Raw genomic sequence first — 24362 nt, forward strand, 5'->3', positions numbered from 1 at the left:
CAGAAGTACAACTTCATTTTCTATAGAGCTCTCTTGTTGTGTGTTCCTGTTTTCATTCACGGGTCACGTCTGATCGCAACAGACTTGTGAAGAGAAATGAACTGGATGAGATTTCCACGTGAAAGAAGGCAGAGCCTCCGCGCACACCTACATACGTAATCGCAACGGGCCAATGGGAGAACAAAGTTGTTTACCAGCTGGAGCAAACTTTTCGGGAAGTTCGCTTTGGCTGTTTTAGAACTCTCATTTTAGAACTCCTTTTGTTCGATGTCACATCAATTTGTTCTTTGATTTTGCTTGAAGTATATCGTGGGCTTTAGTCTCCCCAAGTGTATATTTTCACTCGTTAAGCAGCTTGTTTGCCCCATGTACTGTTTAATGTGTTTCACTTGTTCTGTCAGTTGTTATATGTTTGTTGTTCCTCATGGTCTTTGTCTCCCAGACCAGTTTTATTTTGTTCCAGCTTTATGTTCATTATTGTTTGTTTGATTAAACTCCCCTGGACTGATCCTCATCTCTGCCTGCCTTCATTCATTCCCTCCTTTGTTACAGACAGAGACACCAAACATAACCCTGATATGCAGGCTATAAATGCATTATGCTTTTATAAATGCTTTTACCATATACAGTGGAGACACAAAAATATTTTTGAGCACAATTCAGAACCACACACTGACTGTCTTTTACGTGCAAAATATTTTTGGAGAAGCATATGCCAGTGAAATTGGACCTGGTTCATTTGCTCAGTATTGTACTGCACTCTCTGACCTTGGGATGTTTGGCTCAGGTATCTTGATTTCCTACTGCATGTTGATTTCACTTCTAAAGAAGAAATGGGTCCTAAATAGGGCTGTCAAATGATTAATCGCAATTAATCGCATCCAAAATAAAAGTTTGTGTTTATATAATATATGTGGGTGCACTGAGTGTAATTATTTTATATATATATATATCAATACACATACATGCTAGTATATATTTAAGCAATATTTTCATGTATACTGTATAGACTAGATTTATATATACTTTATATTATAGACATTTAAGTTAACCCTATAGTTGCTCCAGAGGCATGCGACCTCTGATATATATAGCAATTGTAAGTCGCTTTGGATAAAAAAAAGTGTCAGCTAAATGAATAAATGTTAGTTTTAAAAATTATTAATAGCAGTGAAACAGAATAGCATCAGAATTTTTCATCAGTATTTTCAGGTAGTCTACAGATTTTAAAACAGATTTTAGAAAATGTAAATGGGGGACGTGAAGGCAGATCTGAATGTAAGCTTGCTGACATTTCTAAGTTTAACCAGGCTAAATGGATGGACAAGTCCTGAAGTTACCAGAGAGAAGTTATTATGCATTTAAATTACAAGGGTTAAAAAAAATTAAAAAGACATGGATGAATCATTCACAAGATCAATTTAGAAAATAGTTGGGGGACTTTTCTTTTCATGCTGTCTTTAAAGGATTAACATCACAAGTAACAATAAATGTAATTTATTTAAATATAAATTGCCATGCAATGTGCCAAAATAATTTTTTAGAAGCTCAAACTCACCACATAAAGTAAATAAACGTTTGCTTTTGTTTTTTTGAAAGACTTGTGAAGTTTTAGGAAGAATAAGTGTCCTTCCACCTGTCTTTATCGTCTTAAGTATCTCGATAAAATGAAAACTTTAAAGAACATGTTACTTACATAAAACAAAACAAGCTGCTAGTGATGGATGCGACGTCATTGCCTCTTCTATGCAGGGACCAAATTCAATTTTTCGTCTCTGAATAACTGTAGAAAAATGTTAAACATGTTAGAAATATATCTTACTTAAGATACATTAAATAAAGAACCCGATTTAAAGGCCATTATATGGGCCACAGTTTTACCGCATACCGACCCAACCCATATCAGTTCAAGGACAGTTTAGGTCAGATTTTTTTTTCTTACTGAAATAATCGATAGGGCATCTGAAAACACAGGTGAATGTCATATAGCTAAAGGACAATGTTACCTCCAAGCTGATGTATTCGGGCCGCTTTCTCGTCTTGCAAGTCAAGGCACTCTAGTCTCCTAAAAGATGAGAGTCGATGGAGATGCTGATGCTGCTGAGGAAGCCGCAGCTCCGCCGCAGTCACCGGATCCCTCCTGCATGCACGAAATGACTGTAAACCGAAAACTCTCCTTTGGGCGATTAACCTTGACTCTGACTAAAGCTATGATTGTCTTGTTCGATATTTTCCCCTGTGTTGGGAACACAGGATATTTTGGATATTTTCCAAAAATAATTGGGAACCCTCTTCTCTTTAAACTGACATGCAGGCTATGGTTTGGCTATAGCCTAATTGTAAACACATTTTCAGACATTGATAAGGCAGTGGGAACTCCTAAAAGAACCCCACAATACTCGTATGCTATATTTGGTCCGTAGGAATTTAGCCAGTCGTGGATGAGAGCGCGCAAATGATGACGCAGCAGATCTAAGAAATTGCGTGCTTGCCAGTGTTAAAATGTCTATCAGCAGATGTCGCTGTAAACAAGAAATTAAGAGCTCCCGTTCCGAGTCCTTAGGGCAGTCACTAGGTGTTTCTCAATGTCAAGGATACTTCCTTGGCAGGACGGGTCCTTCCAAGTCATTTCCTTCAGAGGCTAGGCAAGGGTCCTCTTTAGCATTCGGAGAACATGCAAATGGAACAGGCTAGCAAGTGCACGTCATTGCGTCATCGCAAAAATCATAGTGCTGGTGTACTGCACTGTTTAAATACACTTGACAGTCGTTATTTTTTTCTTGTCAGTCCTCATAGAAATAAATAAATAAAGTATAAGGGATAATGTATAACCAGACAGTTGTTTTAGTGAACACAACCCCGCAAACTCTAAAGCAGAGGGATCTTGATCAGCCTGAAGGGGTTATTCGCAACCGCCTCGCTATTTTCCCAGTTATAACATACCTACCAAATAAATCAATAATTTAACACTAAATATTTATTTAAAAACGAGTTTATTCTTTCAAAAACGATTATTACCGGAGTGAACAGAACTACCTCCATAGCAACATAATCTAGCTGTTAAAACATGCAATTGTAAAATATGTGACCAACAAAAAAAGGCTATAACGTTATATGAAGTAAAAATTAAAAAGTTATAATCACTAGTAAAAGGGAACAGCTTTAAATCCCCTCAGCAAATTTGAGCCGATATGTTAAATAGTTTAACAAACATTAAATAAATGGCTAAACTGAAATAATACTTTCTTACATTTGAAAGCATATTGCCGTTATCACTCCGACTCCGCTAACGGTCGACATTTTTTAGTTTTTGAACAAGACAGCAAAGCTGCGCATAGGATTGTGGGTGATTTAAGAGCGCGAAGGCTACACATATGCATCCTTTCCTGTGTATGGGATATTTTCCGAACGAAGGACTCAGTCCTTGGTTGAAATTCTGAGGATCCTCGACATTGGAACAGTCCTTCGACGGACGTCGATGACGTAGCATCCTCGAAATTCCGGCTTCCGAGGATCCTTCCTTGACATTGAGAAACGCCTACTAACTCTCAGACCAAGAGATGCTCTGAGTTTTGTTTGCTTAAAGGATTAGTTCACTCCAGAATTCAAATTTCTTGATAATTTACTCACCCCCATGTCTTTCAAGATGTTCATGTATTTTTTTCTTCTGTCGAAAAGAAATCTATAGGCTTTTGAGGAAAACATTCCAGGAACTTTAATAATGGGGACTTCAACTGAGACCAGCGAGTTGAAGGTCCAAAAAACTTTTTGAGTGAACAAAAAAAAAAAAAAAAACACGGGGGTGGGTAGATTGTCAGGAAATTTTAATTATGGAGTGTTAATTAATCCTTTAAGTCGAGGGGTGGCTTATATGCGATAATGCACAATTCTTAAAGGTGTACTCACCCCTAAATGCATTGAAGCAACTGCCATGTGATTGGTTGACTAGATAATTGCATTAATGAGAAATTGAACAGGTGTTCCTAATAATTTTTTAGGCGAGTGTATGTCTGAAATAGACCTCAGCAGATAATTTTGCTAATCGAAGCCATCAGTAAAAGAAATGGACACAGCGACCCCGTTGATTTCAACGGAGAGAGTTGAAGCCCAACAGGAGCACTCACTTCCTGATAGTCAAGCGTTCTGCGCAGGCTCAAACTGAGCTTGACGACATAGATGTCATGTGAGCGAACTGACTGACAGTTGTAAATCTTCTAGTAGCTGTGCCAAGAAAAATTTTAATCGTGCACAAAGACGGCGAACCGCGACCTGGAGCAACTTTTGGCAAGTATTCTGATTAAATATTTTGTCATTTTGCTTCTATCTATGCCATGGACTGACTTTAGACAGAAAAAGACTGCCTGCGAGGCTGTGCGAGCTTCTCCTCCTGTCTATACGGTAACTTCTCTACTGCGCGACGGACAGTCGAGTGGTTATGACGCAATTTTTAGCCTATTTTTACAAGAACGGCTTCTACGGGGCTATAATGTAACATACAAAGTAATGGAGCCATTGTCGGATACATTGTCGTGTTTCTTTAGAAATAAATAATGGACAAATGGAATCTTTGGACGCCTCAGATGTAAAGTTATTCACTGTCAAAGTGACGCCAAAATGAATGGGAGTCAATGGGATGCTAACAGCAGGTGATAGCCAGCTACAATGGCGGCCCCCGGAGGCAGCTTCAACTTCCGGCTGATGGATTACCCCCTTGGTGACAACATGCTGACTGTTCCAAGATGGCGGGCGCACTGACGTGTTTGGAACATTTAGAGTGGCATCTACTTGTACATAGCTATTGTTGAGCGTACATCGGTCGTTCACTCACTGGGATTGAATGAGTGCACTCGATTACGCCCACCATGGTTTCGGAAACCACAACAAATGACTGTCCGCTTAAATAGTGCGATTTTGGATACACAGCCCAGGTTATTCTCAAACGTTGGAGTGGTCTCAGTCTTTGCATGCTGCCATCTATCGTACTGGAAGCGATAGTTAGTACGATAGCTTTTATGAGCTTAGAATATTTGGTTATATGGAGTTTTTTTTTATGTCAAAACAAGTATATATCACTATAAAAAACTCCAAATAATTAATGATTTATTTTTAAAAATTACAACCAGCGTCAGTAACAACACCGCCATACTCGTGCTGCCCAGAAGCGTCCATCTCCATGACAACGCAAGACAACTAAAAGGAAGGGTTTCCCTCACGGCCTGTGAAATCGCTGAAGGTTGGAAATCTTCTTTCAAATTACAACCTTAACATTTGCCAAAATATGTCATAGTTGATAACTTTGCTAAGTTGTTTGCTATAATATAATTTGTACTGTTACTTTATCTATTTTTACTGTTGTAATTTTCATTTATTGTTTTTTTCCGGCAAATCATAATTAAGTGAAATTGTTAATATCGTTTCTATTTTTACCAGGGATTAAACGAATGATGGAGATGGAAAGTCCGCGTGTTGGTGTGGTGAGAGAGTCCATGCTGCATCGTCCTCTATTAATTAAGGTGACTGATGTTGATGGATTTGAATGAACTAACTCTGTAAACTTATTTCTCTGCATAGCACCATATTAATTATTATACCGTTTTCTAACATAGCCTATATAGTTAATAAATAATTAATAGCTTCCCAAACAAATAATTCGTTTTTATGTGTTCCATAAATGAATTGGGGCACCATTCGTCTTCTTGTTTGCAAACACAAGAAAATAACAACGCCATAACTAAAATGACCACTAGGTGGCAGAGTTAGTCTCAGAATAAATCTAACGATGACAGGAGCTTGTGATTTAGTTCATCGTTTCAACGCAATGTTCCTGGAATAACGTTACCACAGCAGGACTGCACATTTCGGGTGTCGTTGCACTAATACCAATAAGCTAGAAATAAACCATGAAAGCTTCATAAAAGGGGTTTCTCAGTGATGCTGTGACCACCCAGAACATTTGGGTCTCGTACATTTTGAAGTATTTGTACTACAATGCCATAGAAGAACTTTCATTAAATTAATTTCACTGAACCCCTTTCCACTGCAAAGAAACTTTAGTGCATGTGTTTAAGTTTGCAACTTTAGTGCAAACTTTAGTAAATGTTCCATGGATGTTAAAGGATTTTCCAAGAACAATAGATGCCAACATAGAACCTTTATTTTTAAGAGTGTGCTGTACTGAGATTTGAGGAATGGTGTTAATATGCAAGCTAGTGTTTTTCTCTGCTTGTTCCTCTTTGTTAGACTCATCAACAGTCTCGAATCTGTAACTAAGTACTTCCAGCGTATCTTTCATCTAATTCTGCTTCATTTCAACCTCATCAAGTCTTCCACTGAAGCAGAAGGGAAACTGAAATGAACCTGCACAATCCTCAATGTTTCTCCTTTCCCCTCGCTCCCGTGGCCTTTCTCTCTTTTCACACTCATCCAATCATCCTGTCCATCCCTGCTGGGATAAGAGGCCTCCGTTAGACCTTTGCTTGCTCGCACCCCTCCTTTCTTTCTAATGTTCTCTAGGGTTATTTGATATGCCCCCTTTGACTGATGCAGAAAATAGGATTACTGTATTTAAATGACTATGATAATGAACTGCGTGCATGTTCCCATAGTCCCACGAGATCAAGGATTTCTCATTCTTTTTTATTGTGAGCAGTCATAGCTACAGGTTTTGGCAATGCGCTGGAACAATGACAGAGTCATCTGTGAGGATTTAGGCTTTTGTTCTTATGGCGTTGCCTGATGTTGCTCTATTTCTTCCATCTCGTGCATCTAGTTTTCAGAGCTGTAGGTTGGAACGTTCACCCTCATCCTCCTTCAATCAGCGGAGGCTGTCTTTGCTTGCTTGCTATGTAACTCGAGAGAAAAGGCTCATATTCATTAAGAAATAGGCCAACTGCAGCAAGTCCCCAGTGCTGAGAGCATCTCTTGTCGACCTGCACAGCAGTTCATCATCGCTGGAGTTTTCTCTGCTTATGCAGGCCTGATGTATGGCTGTCCCATGGGGAAAAGGGACATATATGGTGGTAATGTGCTAATGGGCCTCAAAGTGAAAAAGAGATGAATTAGTCTGCATCTGCACTCTTAAAAATAAAGGTTCTTTATTGGCATCAATGGTTCCATGAAACTTTTAACATCCAGAAAAGGGGAAAAAGTTTATTCAGATTATTAAAATGTTCTTCACACACACAAAAGATTTGTTGAAGAACTATCCACTGAAAGTTTCTTTGCGTAAGCCAGAATCGTTCTTATGGCATCATTCGGAACTTTTATTTTGTGGAGTGTAGAAAAAGCACCCAGAAACCCATTTTTTTATTTGTGACCAAAAAGTTGGTGGTGAGAAAAGTATAAAAAAGGCCTCTCCTCTCCTCTCCTCTCCTCTTGTTAATTCCTTTTTGATGAGGCATGGACAATAAATCCTGTTTTCATGCCTGTATTCCCTGATGACCAGTAAATTAGAGATCAGGGGAGCAGATTTGGGGCTTTTGTTGTTCTCTGGTGTCTGAGAGAGACCTGCTGTGCAGCAGGCTGGCTGGGCCCTATTCACAGTCCCCTCTTCCCACTCATTACCATTCACTTCATTCAGCCTATGTAGCTAATGTTAGACACGGCAATCTGCGGTTCATTCTTAAGTAATTCTGTACTGTAGCTGATATTTGCCTGCAGCGCAAATATATTATGTATATGTGGTCTGGCCTAAAGCTGTTTTTGCCTCAATTAAACTTTAGCATATACAATTAAAAATATACATTTTGAAGGCTCAGGGTGCTTTAAAAAGCATTACCAGAGTGGGAGATTTGTCAAAAGTAGCTAAAAAATGTATACAGTTACCTACTGACTTTAATTGGCCACTGGAATTTATTTGAATTGCAAAGGAACTGGCCCGGACCTTGACCTTCACCCCCCTCAGCTGTTCATATAGGCATCTACAGTTAGGCCTATACGAATACAGTGCCTCATAAGCACTCCCGGTTGCAACACAGGCCCTTATTATTAATGTGATCCAGCTGGGAACACTGTAGACACGAGCACAGAGAGATAGATACATAACCATGAACCCAATACATAACTGTAAAGTGCTTGCATATTAGATAAATGTAAATGAGATATGTAAAGAGACCTTTGGCATATGTGGTCTGTCAAAACACGGCTGTATGCGTTCATTTATGGATTAAGACAATGAAAATGCATATATCATTCTTGTCCATGTTCAGTTGTAGTGCTAACTAATTATGTTATCTATATTTACTAACAGCTGAGTCGAATACAAATAAGCAAAAATCCTTAAGGCCAAAATCCCTAAAATCCTTAAGTTCTTAAGGCCAATTCACAAGGATGATGTCTATAAGGATGAACGATAACGATTAAAAATGGTCCTAAATAAGAATAGCAGCCCACGCCACAACTATAATGACAATAGCAGAGAAAGATATCCTTTCAGAATGATTCTTCTTCTGTTGAAGATAAAAAGCATTGACAGCCAATCAGAATCCATCCTGCTTTAGAGCTTGAGCAAAGCAGCGGACAACATAACTGCAGTGCGCGCTTAGAATAAACAGAACCGATATATAGTTTATATAGTTATCTTTTTTTGTTCTTGGTGTGAAAGGGTCTTTAGTAATGTCATCATGTTGGTTTCAAATGGGTTTAAAAAACTTTTATTCTATTTTTAAAAGAGATTCAATTTAATGAATTTTCAGCAGCCATTACTCCAATCTTCGGTGTCACACGATCCTTCAAAATCAGAAATCATACTAATATGCTGATTTGCTGCTCAGGAAGCATTTATTATTATTATTATTATTATCAATGTTGAAAACAGTTGTGGTGCTTAATATTTTTTTTTTTTCAAAATTCTAAAGAACAGTATTTATTTGAAATAGACATTGTAAATGTCCTCACTGCTTTTTTGATCAATTTACTTGACCTCGCTGAATATTAATTTCTTCTTAACAAAGTGTTACTGACTTTATAGTTAAAAAAAAAGTAGTGTTACTGACCCAGTTGCATTTTATTTTTAATTGTCTATGTACAAGTTTAGTCCAGCTTTAGGACAGCTTGAATTCTTGGACATATCTAATTACTGTACTGCTCATTCACATGGTTTAAACACAGTTTGTGATCCATTTTTCATTAAACACACCCACACGTGCATACATACATCTAAAGAGGTAGGATAACACTCATCTGTATTGAAGAAGGGTAGCACACGCTTGCCCAGACACATGCTCCCAATTAGCTGGCCCTCTTTATGGAAATGCCTCATCAATTATACCCAAAGCTTCAGGATTTGCCACACATAAAGAGAGTTAGCATCTTAATAACCAGCCAGACTATAGAGGAGATGAATGTGCGTGTATGTTTGCATTGCACATATGCGCACATTGACATTCTGGGGATTTTAGAAGTGGGCTGATATTAATTTAGAGTTGAGAAGAGAAAAGCTGTGATCCAATGAGAAAGTTAGGGTTATGATTCCACTTCCTCTCCTCTCAGCATTTTGGACATAATTCTTATAAATAAATGTGTTTTTAGCTTGACATTTCCCAGATTCCCTTCTAGTCCATTCTAGTTTCCCTCTGTGCTTCTTGATGACTGTAAGCGACTGAATTCTCTCCGCATGAATTGTATCAGATCACACAGCAACAAAGATACAGATTCTTTCCCAGCTTCACTTTCTCTCTGCCATTCATTTCCTCAATTTAGCTTAGTTGAGATGAAGAGATTAATTTTAAGCCAATGTGCCCGCCGTCCTATAATCAGGCACCAGATGGCGCTCAACTGAGCTGGAAGAGCGGGACAATAATTAGTGGAGATAGTTCGGTGAGCATTAGTGCCGTTATCCTCTAATCATCATGATGGGCACATTTACTTGTAAGTCTGACAGAGGAACTCATGGCAAAGCTGTCTGTCAGTGCCGATGAGATGAGATGATCAGGCCTGGCTCACGATTCTCCGTGCCGCTGCCTGACAAGATTAAACTGGTTCCACTGGGACAGCGCAAAACTAGTAGGTCTTGGACAGGAGGTGCAGACCAGTTTTATCCAGAAGCATCCTCTCTGAAATGTGTGTAAATCTAGTAGCGAGGCTGTCAGGAATGATGTCTAAGTGAAATTCAAGAGAAAAAACACATGGAAATACCACATGGTATTCGACAACATCTGAAAAAATGCAACGTGTGCAAGTGTTCATTGCAGCGATAGACTCTCAGGGTCAGCGCTAAGCTAATCTCAGCAGCTCAAGCGAAATCCTAAAAGCACACATGAGCAAGAGAGACACAAAAGGACGGTGAAATTAAAGCACGGGTGCCTGAATGGACTGAAGGGGTCTCCTTAGTAAGAGATGATTATGTCCCCCTGTTCTCTGTCTCTTTTAGCCGGTGCGAATAATCTGCTCCCTCTGACCCTCGTGTAGCCTCTCCTGAAGCCGCCCTATTCTCATGCCGGCCTCTGGTTCATTCAGCAGGTCCATGCCTGGTTAATGAAAACACAATGCAGAGACAGATCACCAGTAAATGACAATATAAAAGGAGCTTTTGCTTAACATAATCCTTCGCCCGACTTGCCTTTTCTGTTGTCCCCTTCTCTTTCAGCCCTTTTATTGTGAATGAAAGGCCCAATAATGTTTTGAGGGGTCTGATTAGCCGTTTTACGCCAGCAGTCAACACGTTCCTTCAGGCATCTCTAAGTGATCTCCCTCAAAACAATCTGCAGATTAAAATTGCGAAGGGGATTAAAGGGCTGGCCGAGAAGCCCGGTGGCACTTACTCAAAAGATTGGCGCTTTTAAGAAACGTTTGATACGTTTCAGCTGATGTGTTAACTAGGGGTTGGGTGTCTGTGAGTTAAAAAGGCCCAAAAAGATTTAGGATCTCTCAATTTGGTCGCACTTGGGGAGAGAGACGAGTTTGGCAGTTGTATTCGCTTTCTGGAGGGCTTTACTTGCCCAGCATGATTGGTGGGGGTCCAGTGACAAATATCTTTTAAATCCATTTTTCAATGTAGACTATTCAAAGCTCAGAATGAAGGATTGAGGGTTTTTAAACAAGAATTAAGTCTTTAGAACACTGCAAACACAAAGAGAGATCTCCAGAGATGATGACAGACTCACCATGCCTTCCAAAAATCGCATACGGCAGCATGAGGAGAACCGCCGACATTAATGCAACTCTGTGACTGACACATGAGCACACCTCCCTCATGTTCCATCAAAGATCAAAGATACGTGCTTCTGGAAATCTCAGGCACCATATTCCACAGATCACTTTTGATACATCCGGTTGTCACCTTTGCCGTGGTTTGATTCTCAATTTTCCACCTTTTCGAAGCTAAGCTGCTCTTAAAACTCGGCTTTGAGCTGTTTAACAGAGCTCCGAGAAAAACACTGGGCTTTTCTTTTGCCCCACGAGAGAATTGTTTTGAGTAGATGATGATAGGGGGTAAATCCCCACACCCAACCCCCACAACACACACATGGCAGGATAAGTGTTGCCTTTTTCAACTCTTTAGCTGTCAATCATCTTACAGTTATGACTCTGGAGACATAAATCATACTTTACATGAACTGACTGCTGGACTACATTATACTAGTGATTCAGACTGAGACCTGACTGAGGAGATCAACCATCAAGATCACTCGCATCAACGTTCAATGGGAATTTGTTTTTACTGAGCTGCCAGACACCGCAGTCATTTGGGCTTCTTTTGCGGCATGTTTTATGGTAATAATTTTATGCATAATTATGATTTTATTAATAGACACAATCAGACGCTTTCGGTGTGCTCGAATTTGAAGATATGGGTCGAAAAAAAGCCTGTCAATCACGAAATCAGCTGCCACTCTAGAGGTCCATGCAACTTTGACATTGTGATGCATGCACTGTCGTGTGACGTTAAATGCTTCAGTTTAACGGCACTTTGACTGTGGTGATGTAATTGATGCTGATTGACAGTTTGATTGACAGTTTTAGGTTCAGAAAAACATTGTTCTGAAAACAAAACACAGCTACTGTTCTCTGTCAGAAAACACACACATAAATTGGACTTTGGAGAGAAAAATAGATGCAATTAAATGTATTTACACGTATTTACATAAATGGAATTAGCCATGGTGAAGCTTCCAGCACACAGCGAAAAAAAATGTAATAGCCTATATACCAAGACAGATTCTAAAATAAAATAGGTGAAACTAGAAAAAAACTAGACAAATAACACATGTATAGATACAGTTATGCACGGGAATGTGAATAAGTAAAAAGTGGTTGGATGTCAAATAAATATAAGTAAATAGTGTGTTGGGTAATTCATGTTTTTTTAATCAGTATTGCACAGAGAACTTGGGGGATTTTAAGTGTTCATGAGGTAGATGGTCTGGGGGTAGAAACTTTGAAATAGAAATTTTGTGTATTAAAATACATGCCTTTAAAATATGTGCCTTTTATACATAACATAAAAACAAAAAAAAACATAAGGAAATTCATGAATTCATCAGTTCTGTTTGTTCTCTATAGCCAGCTCTTGGAAAGGCCAGGTTGAGAGGTTTGTCCTGTCCAGGACCTGACTTTGTTTTTGGGATGGCGACCACAGTTCAGGATGGAGGAGTGCCAGAGGGTAAGTGGCAAAACAATTTTGCAAAATTGCCATGCCACTGGAGTAGTTCTAAATTTGCCTTTCAAACTTTAATACTATTGGCTGTATATTGAAGCTAAATATCCACTAACTCAAAACCCTTTGTTTATGAGACACCACACCCGTTCCCCATCAACTCTTGTCACAGGATGATGTCACAGTGCGTTTTCTTGAGTAAGTGTCCCCTCAGGCACTTAGCCTGTGCTGTCAGTGCGCTCCTGTTAGCATACTAAACTGTGGCTGGCTTCTGCACTGGCTCCTGTCTCACACTTTAATTATGCACTTCCAACGGACGACAGGCAGTGACTGCAAGTGTCAAGCCCTCATACAGTCCCATGAACTATGATGAAGTTACACTGTCATGCTTATCTAAGCTTACTCATCACAAATCCTAATGTAACTATTATTTCAGAAAACACCCAAAACTGATCTCTACTTAGTTTTGAACATGTCAATCAGAGCCCTGCTGGAGCCTATGCCTACTGTTATTTACCTGGTGCCAAAGGAAGGTGCCGCCAAGTCACTAATGCCATTGAACAGTTTTGTGATTTCTCTTGCTGATCTATCTATGGCTGTGTCTAATAGTTATTGCTAATATTTCTAACTGTTCCGAAGAAGGTAGAAGTATATTTCAATCATGACAACTCTCTGAATGAATTTAACCAGCATTTATTAATAAACATGGAATGTATGGTCTTGGACTAGATCTGCTACGCCTGCTGCTGAATAAGTGAGGATACATCTAAAAATGCACATGAAAACAGTGAATTGAATTCAGGCTGCTCCCCATTTAAGTGAACCATTCAGCCACTCACAAGAGTTTCATGACTGGATTATATATGTAGTTAAAAAAAGTTACCAATTGAAGTAATTTTAATTAAAGTCCCCGTGAACCGGAAGTTGCAAACTATTTTTCTCCAGTGCTGTGACGTATTTCCAAGTGAAACGAAATATTGAACAGAGGGCAGGGTTTTACTCTAGCGCTCCTCCTCTCCATCTCTCGCTCATAGCAGACTAACGGTTTGAGGGGAGTGGTTAAGCGTTTCCCCACCCAAGCTGTGAAACCTACGTCATCAGAAAAAGAAACCGTTCCAGACCGGAAGTAACTTTTCAGATTTTGATTAAAGATTACCAAGGCAAAACATTTTTTTAATATATGTTTACTTGCACGGATTAATTGTTCACCACAAGACTAGTAATATGCGCTAACAAAGTAAATAGGTTCAATTTTGATTTCACGGGGACTTTAAGTTGATTCAACTGTTCACATTTTATAGTGTACTCCACTTATATAGTATACGGTTTCTAGTCATCCTGACAACCTTGATTAACTGGTTCAGGTGTATTTAATTAGGGTTTCAGCTAAACTCTGCAAGACAAGTGCTTTGGTACATTAAAATATTACTTATTACATATAAAACCAGTTGCCACACTGCAAGAAATATATTTTTCCTTGAGTAATTTGTCTTTTTTTTTTTAAGTGAAAATATCCAGCATTTTAACAAGACAGTTGGCTGACTCTTATCACATATTTTAATAATCATCATAAATTAGGTATTGTTCGAGCACTCAAAATTCATTCTTTGAAAAATGTTTTGAAAAGGTACTTTAAAACCTTTCAGTGGGCTTACATTTTTGTTATCAACTTTGGAACACAACTTGGTTTGACATATTGTTTTGATTTTCCTGAAGTTCAAATGTTTTTGTAAAATATTTTACACTTATTTTACACTTTCATTTGTGAAGTGTTTTCACATCTGCAATAATCTGCTTAGTATTTAAAAGGTTTTTGTATGTCAAAGCATTCATGAATTGCAAGTTCAGATCTATATGCTCAACAAAGGGGGTGACAGTTAACAGGTTACACAATTAACAGGTTAAAACAAGATAAATGTATTTGTTAAAAAGACTTGTTTTCAGAGAATATGTCTTGAATTCCGTTTTTCTTTTTTCCCGCTTTTGTTGTAAAATAGTTTTTCTTGTTTTATATATATAAATTTAACAAAATATTATTTGATTTATGCTTAACATTTAAGATATATCCTTTGAAAACAAGTCTTTCTATCTTCTGCATTTTGATATTAAGGTGATGATATTACGGAAAAACAAGACAAAAATACTAATTATAAACAAGTGCAATCCTCCTCAAAAGAATTGTGTGTGCTGAACTGTATGTATCATTGGAGTCTTACTTGATTTCATAGTATTTCCCAACTGTGATCTCTCTCTATCTCTTAGCTATCTCCAACTGGCGCACTCATACTATGTCTACCAGAAACAGGGTGGCTGAGAGGGATTTTATTGGCCTTAATCGAGAAGGGGTCAAATCTGGATTGGTTACTGCTAAAGAGCTGCAACAGTACCGTGCCACCCATGACATTCGGCGCCAGCCATTGACCAGAGAAGGGTTTCGTAGGTCTGCCCCACCTCGCATACCACCAGATGCTTCATTTGGTATTTCTAACAGGTGAGTGTAATAATGGTCTCAGTCTCATTCATTGTTAGCTAGTCTTAAGAGTCTCAATTCATAGCTGTGCTTGGAAGAATCAGAAAGAAGTCATAATAAAAACAATCTGTTACAATTTTAAGAAAAAATATTAATACTAATATTCCTATTTACTATGCAATTTGATAATGTTTTATAAAGAGGAATAGAGCGCATTAACAGCATCTCAATGTATTGATATTCATCTTAATGACACCTCCATCTGCCTTCTGTCTTTGTCTCTTTCTATTTACATCTGCCACCCACATATAAACACCCTTGCGTCAGAAATAGGCAGTGTATCAGAGCAGTCGAAAACACTTTGCTCCGAACAGTAAGAATTTATTGTCAGCCACAAAGCCTTGTCTATAAAATTTCAATACAAGTTGGAATACATTCAAGAGCATAGCAGGCATTATAAACCATTTTTTTTGTCTATTATTTTGAATTAATACTATTTCTTACATTAACAATAATAATAATTTGTGGAAGATCATTTGGAAAATAATAATTATATTTTAAATAATTATATTTTAAGAATGTTGTTTTGCTTAGCTGCAAATTGTACTCCAGCCATGTTAGTAAATGGTATGTTTTGTAAGAAAATACTATTTCAGTCTTTCAAATTTAAGATATCAAAATATCAAACATGAAATCAAAATTGACACTTATTGACACTTTAAAAAAAAATTATATGGAATATTGCAGTATTTATTATAATGAATGTATCCATGCACATGGTTATTATTTTCACCATGAATTCATGTGCCCTCATCTATTTATAAATTTATATTTAAAATTTATATCTATTTATAACGTCTATCTGTCTATCTGTGTGTCTCTCTCTCTCTCTGTGTGTGTGTGTGTGTGTGTGTGTGTGTGTGTGTGTGTGTTTGTCTGTGTGTCTGTCTCTCTGTCTGTGTCTGTCTGTCTGTCTGTCTGTCTGTGTGTTTGTCTGTCTGTGTGTCTATATGTCTGTCTGTCTGTCTGTGTGTCTGTCTCTCTGTCTGTGTCTCTGTTTGTGTCTGTATGTGTGTCTATCTGTCTGTGTGTCTGTCTGTCTGTCTCTCTGTCTGTCGGTCTCTCTGTCTGTGTGTCTGTCTCAATTCAATTCAATTCAATTCAAATTGCTTTATTGGCATGACTGTACATATTACAATATTGCCAAAGCTTGTAACACATAGTATAATAGTGAAGACATCAATAATAACAAAGTATTATAACAGCTTAAATTGAAATGTACAAATTAAATTAATTGCAAAAAATAACAGTGTAACAGATTATAATTTCTATGAACGTTTGATACCACAGTGTTTTAACATATATATATACAGGTATATATACACATACATACACATACACATACATATACATATACATACATATATATATATATATATATATATATATATATATACATACACATATACACATATACACACATTACTGAGGGTCACTGTGGTGGACATTAGGGAAATACACTGAGGTCACACACACACACACACACACATTCACCTACTGTCTCTCAGGCTGTGGCACGTACACACATATCTGGCAGCCAATGCTGCGGTCTGTCCCTCTCCTAGTATTATCTTTATCTGCTCTACTTCAGTCATGGTGTCTGTCTCTCTGTGTCTCTCTGTTTGTGTCTGTGTGTCTGTCTGTCTGTGTGTCTGTCTGTCTGTCTCTCTGTTTGTGTCTGTATGTGTGTCTATCTGTCTGTCTGTCTGTCTGTGTGTTTGTCTGTCTGTCTGTCTGTCTGTCTGTCTGTTAATCGAATATCTCTCAAACCGTTAGTCTGATGATTTCAAACTTAACAGGTGTCTTGCTACAGGCACGTGTAAGTGCAGTGCCGAGTTTGACATTGTTTTGGATTTACGGATTATGGATTTAAGGTATAATTTTTATATATTGGTAAAAAAAAGCACACATTCGCTTTTGCCGCTGGCCAGTCCAGCTCACATTGCACACTGGACACTCCCCAAAATAAACATTCTGACATTAGAGGGTTGTGGTTTAAAAATCTAATATCTGAATATTATATTTTATTCTGGTGCACTTAACGTCATCGTTTTCTCAGAGTTTTGGCTCTTGTGTAATAGCTATTCAGCAACTCAAACATACCAAACCAACAATTACTAAAAACACAAAAACACTGATTTTGCACAGGCATTGCGCTAGTAATCTCAAATGAAAATAACTTCCCTTCCCTCTCGAAGCGACATTTCTTCTCTTCTCTGGTGACGTGTTTAAAACCTTTCACTCACATGAGATCACAGCAATCAACCAATCAAGTCCCGCACTACATTTTTTCTTGTTTGAGAAGCCATCTCACTCAGATATATCAGAATAGGGAAGCAAAGTCTATCACAACTTCCTTCAGTTTCATGCTGACTTAAATTCAAAGTGTTACTATTGGCTTGTCTTTGTAATTATCTTGTGAAATTGTTTTCAAAGTAAATCCTACGCCAAAACTTTTTTTCTCAGTGTTATTAAACTGAATAAATCCTAATGTGGTTATCACCCAGCAAGTCTTTTAGGACTCTTAATTAATATTCATGAGCCACTCTGATAAAAGCTTAAACACCTCTTCTCATATCATTCTTACTTTCCTGATATATTGAGGGAGGAAATCTGTAAAATTGGAGTAAGAACAAGACCTTGTCTTTCATCATTTTTGTGGTGGGAAAAAGACGTGGGTGAGTGTTGATCAGTTTCGAAAGTGATTTGGGCTGTCTTGTTTTACTGGATGAGGCAAAAAGGAAAGAGCGGGTAAGTAAAAGAGATATGTGTATATATCTGTAAGAAACAGAGAAAAAGGGAGAAGGAAAGAAGAGAGCACTCATCTTTGAGCCGCGTGCCCACTGAGGTATGACACGAGTTCTCTGCTGAGAGCAGAGGTAGGATTATTACATTGGTCCGCAGCACCACAAGCTCCCTTCACTCCTTCCTTCTGCCTTCCACCTGCTTTCTTTTTTGTTCTCCTTCTCCTGGGCCTTGATACTGTTGAAATGGAGCTGAATTATTTAACTGAAAACACAGCTTTGTGTCGAGACTCTCTTTTTCACTCACACTCGCGCGCACACACACACTTGATGTTGATATATCCAGTGTGAGAAGTGTTGGGTGAGAGTGTGTTTCAAGAGCCAGTCAGGGGGAAGGATGTCTGGAGCAATGAGAGGTAAGATCAGGGGTCCACAGGGACTTGTTTGGCCCTGCACTCTATCCATCAAATGCTGTTTGCCAATGCCACAGTCAGGCCTAATGAGGGTGTGCTAGGATCCTTGCACAAAATGTCACCATCCCAATACAAACACACACACACACACACGAAATACAGCACACACATACATATCAGAGAAACACCACTACATCTAGAGATGTCTACTCAAGAAATAAGAATGTTGCCTTTTTCACAACTTTACACCTGGCAATCCAGTATCAAATGCCAGTGAAAGGAAGGTGTCCGGAACTCCACCTAGTGTTAGGATAATTGGATTGGGAAGCTCTCATATCAGTCTATTTAAACTCATTAGGATCACAAGCCTCAGATAGAATATACATCAATTTTTTTTTTAAATACAGCATGGTATACATATTACCAGGCTTACTAATACTTTGCACATTTTATTATATAAAGCATTTACATGTCCTATTTTTGAGGGCTTAATATAATTATGTTTATTTCGGAGAATGACAACCGCATTCTACATCTGAAATTTTCAGGGCTCATAAACGCATTTTCGGTGAGCTCATGTTGTGTGAATGGAACTATACTGGAGTTGTCTGCTATGGTGTTCGAAAAAGACCCAAAAATAAGACTTCCCTTTAAAGGAGCAATGTGTGATTTTTAGCGACATCTAGTGGTTCGGTTGCGAGTTTGCACCAGGTTTGCACTAAGGGCTCAGCCCACTGCTCACCCCTCCCTTTCGAAGAAGCTACGGTTGCTAAAACGGGACAAACATCTCGTCGGCTGAGACAGCAGAGAATAGCCAGAGTAAGCCAAGAGTGTGTAACATTGTCACTGTTTCTGTACCACAGTCCATTATAAACCACATCATGAATACTGTTTACAAAGCCATAGTCAGGTGAGGATCAAGGGTTTTAATATATCATTTAATAAAAAAATATTAATCAGCTGATTGTCTCACAAACGTAACCAGCAGCACATTTATCCCCACATACTGTAGCAAACCCATAATACAGCGAGGGAACAGCTATATATTTTTTCTAACAGGGTAGTAATAGTTTAGCTGGCTAATATGAGCTGTTACTGTGGCTGAGCTGGGACTCGTCCGCATGAGTCCAAAGGTGAGAACTGCGCGCGCTGTTACAATCATGTCATCTCCGCATCCCATAGATACTATTTACTACACACAATAGGCTTTTTTTCTCTGTGTGATTCCTGTAACGTACTGTTTTACGGTCAATGACATGAATACTAATCATCAGCTGTCTCACGAACGTAACAGCACTATCCCCAACATAACAAACCCATAACACAGTGAGGGAGAACTAAGTTACATGAAACAATCCCAACTACATATTTTACACCACTCACAAGGGAAAAGTCACTACTCACGGAGTGTAAGGCTAGCTTCCAGCTTTCCGCTACTTCTCTTTCAAGGTAGTGATGAAACGCGTTCTGTAGCACTGTGTGTTTGCGTTCGACTACGGTAGGAATATGACGACACAAAATGGCGACCTTCATAGAAGGGGATTCCCGCGGTTATGGAGCTATTAATGTCTCATTCTAAGGTAATAAAAACATTACGGTTAATTAAGTAAGTTCTTTATACACCACTGAAAACATAGTTATGGATGTCATATTGCATTTCTGTTAATAGATACTCAACTTTGTTACACATTGCACCTTTAAGCACTCGTCTCACTGAATATGACGTCCGCATCTGCCATATGTACAGTAACATCTGCGTCTAAATTTGAATGATCTTGAATTTTAAATTATCTTAATTAAATGCCCTTTCCCCACTTGCCTTGGACAAAGGGATTGTCCTCTAAAGAAATTTAATTTTTATCATTTTATAAATCTGTATCACTTTTTTTCTTTTTTAACACAAAATATATTTAAAAAGAATGTTGGTTGCCAAACAGTTTTGGTTACCATTTACTTCCACTGTATGGACAAGAACAAATTTATAAACTGAAACATTTCTCAAAATATCTTCTTTTATGTTCTACAGGGAAAAACAAGTCATATAGACCTAGAACAACAAGAGAATTTTCTATGCTTTTAAGTACAAAAACGAGTATAAATCAGTTCCACAGAATTTTACAGATTCAGATGGAACCAGAGAAAACTGTTTTGTTCCATTTCAGACCATCTACCCCAATCTCTGAGCTGATGGAGTATAAGTACGCTCAGAGATGGCTGGAAGAGCAGCAGGCCAAGGACAGAGCCCTACAAGCCCATCAGCATAAGAAGGTCTGTGGAGGATCTGACAAAATCACTTTAATATTAACCTTTGCTTAAAGAGAAAAGTGACTAAGCTGTAAGCATCTACAGAAGCTGCCCCTTTTCTTCACAGGCTCAGCTTGGACGTATACAGGACACACGGACCAGCCTGCTCCGCAAGAGTCGGCCTTTGCCTGAGCCCCCATCCATGTGGAAACTACCTCGTTTCCAGCAGGTGAAAACTTAACACTCTATAAAATCATATTTGTGGCAACTTCAACAATATTTGTTGTATTTTTTCATTTAGTGGTTTAGTTGATTTACACTGAAAGGATAAGCAAGATAACTGTACTGTGTGTGTGTGTGTGTATACATGCATGAGAGAGTGTGAGTGTGTTTGTGGTCCTGGTAAACCCTACCTTATGGGGACAATTTCTCCCCACAAAGATGGCAGTAGTTGGGGACCAAAACCATTTTTTGGTCCCCATGAGGAAAACAGCTTATAAATCATACTGAGTGATGTTCTTATGAAAATGTAAAAATGCAGAAAGTTCTGTGATGGGTAGGGGTAGGGTATAGAATGTGCATTTTGTACAGTATTAGAATCATTATGTCTGTGGAAAGTCCCCATAAAACATGAAGACCCAACATGTGTGAGTGTGTGTGTATTGTGACAGTGTGTCGTATAAGACACACTGAAAAATCCATGCTGAAAGTATCTATATCTGCCTCAAGCCCTTACAAATGTTCACATGTCTTCTAACCCCTTCAGTTTCTAGGTCCCTGTGCTGCTAGCCTTAACGCAAAAGCACCTAGTAAATCAAAAGTGCTTTGTTTTTATTGGTCTTTTGCGTTGACAAGCACACTACCAACCTGACAGCTCTACCTGTCAGCGGTGCATAAAAATTCTCCATTGACAATCCCCAATGCTTCCAATTATGAAGGAATCAGACTCCCGCTGAGCTAATGATGGCCCTTACACACACATCCTAACACACCTTTACAAGCACTGACAGAACGCCACAAAACATAATGCACTAGCCACACTATTTATTTAAACAGGGCTCCAGACCACGATTAAAATAGTTGGAATAAATACAACAGAAATCATAAATTAGTATTTTTGTAAAATAATTGTGTTTTGTCTGTATGAAGTTTCCTCTAGATTTTATCTTATCTTGTCGTGCTGGTGTTTATTGCACAGCGCAAGGCCTTCGTATGCGATTCATGGAAAAAATGACTAATGAGTTAGTTCTGATTTGAACTGAACTGGAAACCGGTGAAGTAATGTTCTTTACGTTTGTGAGACTTGTTTTTGACGTCGTTAATGTGTGGAAATAAAGATATATATATTCACAACAGAGTTTTGTTGGATGAATTAATAATTTTTTTCTAAAAAAACTTATTTCGAAAGAATCATATTTGTTGTAAAATATATTTAAAATCACTATAATGTTCCTTCATCCTATAGCACAGAGAAGTAACTGTTGTTAGAAGCTCAATTTAAAATCTTTGAGAAGTAAAAAAGCAATTTTAGCAATCTAAAAGAAATAAATTTGGCTCCTAAATATTTAATTTTAGGATCCAGTGGCTATCTTTTCATTTTTGGCTACACATGCATATTGCTTGTGGTATCTCACACTACTAGTTTTCCTTTTTAACTCTTTCCATGCACTGCTCGTCCATCCTGTTTTTCTTCTCTGTCTGAATATAGCCTCTGCCAATTACAACCCCCTCCCCAACCACACACACACACACACACACTTCCCGTGGCTGCCTGTCCTGTCGTCCACCCTCAGTCGGCTCTAATGAGGGAGGGAGAGTGTTATTTTGGTTGCACGCCTGCACTAAATTCTCTCTTGTATGACAGCTGACGGAGAGAGAGAGGAGCGTTAACCTTATAAAAGATTTACCTCTGCTCATTACAGCCTGTCAAGTAGCTGTCCTGATAGCGCCAGGTTCGACATTTGCATCCTTGACTCTCTTCTTCATTCTACACTCATTTTCTTCATTCCTGTTGTTTGTTTGTTTGTATTGTCACCTTCTCTTACATCTCTTTCATTCCAGCTTTCCTGAGACGTGTGTTCCTCCTATTTAATTCAAAAAGGTTTTGGAGGTGTCAAAAGTGTTTGTGGGAGGCAACTGATTTTTTTAGGGTAGAAAAAGGGAAAAGATAAACAAGTAAATATATTTAAAACATGATGTGACACACCGGTAAAGTTTCAGTGCGTTTTTGCTGTTCGCATGAACTAACATTTGGAGGATTTGAAACATATGAAATACATATTTGAAACCCCCCCGGCTTACGTATCTGCAGTTTTGAGCCATTGTTCAATTCATAAATGTGCTGTGCCAACAAGTTCTATTATTTAATAGCTGTCAGTATACATTTTTACGTACCAGCTTAGATGTTACAAAAGTAAAACGTGCTGGGCAAAGCGTCTCTGCTGCTTTTTACAAGGCTATGTTTTTTAATGTTCAACTATTCTGACTACACTTTTGTGTATCAAAACAGAATGTCTTCCATGTTCCAGTAGTGCCATTCGTGTTACTTTCCTCTGTCATTCATATTTTTTTTTTGTTTTCAATGGTGAACTGCAATAGGCCTCAATCTAGTATCTATCAATCTAAATCAATTTATCAGATTTAGCAGATATTGCATTATTTTTTGCAATACATAAAATTAATGTGTATATATATATTCACTCTAAAATATGCTGGGTTGTTTCAACCCAAATTTGGGTCAAATATGGACAAACAATAAATGTTGGGTTAAAAACGCAATTAAAAAATGTACAGTTGAAAGTGAAAGTTGAAGTTGGATTGAAATTGGAAAAGACATTTTTAACCCAACATTTGGGTTTGTCCACATTTTACCCAAATTTGGATTCAAACATTCAAAGCATTTTTTAAGTGTATAGCATTTCTGATATAAAACACACACTTCTGTTTCTACCCAGACAGCAGTCTACTGAAAATCAGTGTGAAATTCTGTTTTGTATTCTGTAGGTGGGACCAGCTCTGGACACCTTTCGAGATCCTGAAGCCCGGAAGAAAGCCATGAATGCCCACTACTCAGAGTCTGCAAGCAGGAGAGGGATTCTGGGTCAAGGCACTTACACAGTGGATTGATAGAGCTGGGATTATTACATCAAAGCCTCTCTGTTCATAAGGATTCTTCTTGAAGTAATAATCTCCCAATAATAAAATTGACAAAATTTGTTCTCCTGTTTTTAGTATATGTATGTATAGTTTTGGCAAAACAAACACAGACACACACACATTATTTGAATATCCATAAATAAACCTTATGGATTTAGATCTTTTTTTATATTGGGATCTGGGATATCTGAGGGTTCGGATGGGGGTCTCTGGGTCTGTACAAGTAAAAAAAAAAAAAAAAAAAGGTTTAGATGTTGTTCTGATGAAGAAAAAAAAGAGAAGAAACAGTGGCAAAGCGCTAAATGTAAAATAAAGCATCGCATGCTGGATCCACGTCACGCATTGCGTGTCTGCGATTTATTTAGGACAAAAAAAAGGGGAGGGTTGACTATGTTTCTCCCCCTCCCACAACACGTACGTGATCATCACCCCCCAAAAACACCCTTTAACCAATAACGACGTGGCGCTCGGGACAAACGCGGAATGGACACCTTTAAAAGCGTGTTCCTCCTCCGGTATTGGCTGTTTCCTTGAGGGTGTCATTTTCAGGTCGTGGAGATCACTGCCTGTGTTTATACTCTGTTACACAGGTTTAGTCATCGCAGACCTGGACTAGAACTTTACACATCAGCATCGAGTTTAGGTCAGACTCAGAGCATTAGGGGGCTATGGTTGTAGTT

At 38.3% G+C, this 24362-nt stretch overlaps 2 protein-coding genes across 4 annotated transcripts in view; one reads left to right on the forward strand and one right to left on the reverse strand.

Annotated features, from left to right (window-relative positions):
• LOC120470286 (uncharacterized) overlaps positions 1-24362 on the reverse strand; it is a 32701-nt gene that overhangs the window by 4781 nt on the left and 3558 nt on the right. Inside the window, exons 3-5 of one of the 3 annotated variants that reach the window (XM_089130316.1) lie at positions 3631-3667; positions 2007-2140; positions 1697-1783 (exon numbers count right to left, since the gene is read on the reverse strand). In XM_089130316.1, coding sequence (XP_088986442.1) covers positions 1697-1736 — 40 coding nt within the window. In that variant the 5' untranslated portion in view covers positions 1737-1783; positions 2007-2140; positions 3631-3667. The remainder of the gene's footprint in view (positions 1-1696; positions 1784-2006; positions 2141-3630; positions 3668-24362) is intronic. The other 2 variants (XM_039659805.2, XM_089130317.1) reach the window with 2 other exon arrangements.
• cfap77 (cilia and flagella associated protein 77) lies at positions 5126-23744 on the forward strand. Its single transcript, XM_039659800.2, has 7 exons — positions 5126-5233; positions 5431-5513; positions 12502-12601; positions 14858-15086; positions 20445-20550; positions 20654-20755; positions 23530-23744. Exons 2-7 carry the CDS (start codon positions 5442-5444, stop codon positions 23650-23652), a joined length of 732 nt encoding a protein of 243 aa, XP_039515734.2. The 5' UTR covers positions 5126-5233; positions 5431-5441; the 3' UTR covers positions 23653-23744.

The sequence above is a fragment of the Pimephales promelas genome, chromosome 4 (genome assembly GCF_988280905.1).
Source record: "Pimephales promelas chromosome 4, fPimPro1.hap1.1, whole genome shotgun sequence".
Taxonomy (NCBI): Eukaryota; Metazoa; Chordata; class Actinopteri; order Cypriniformes; family Leuciscidae; genus Pimephales; species Pimephales promelas.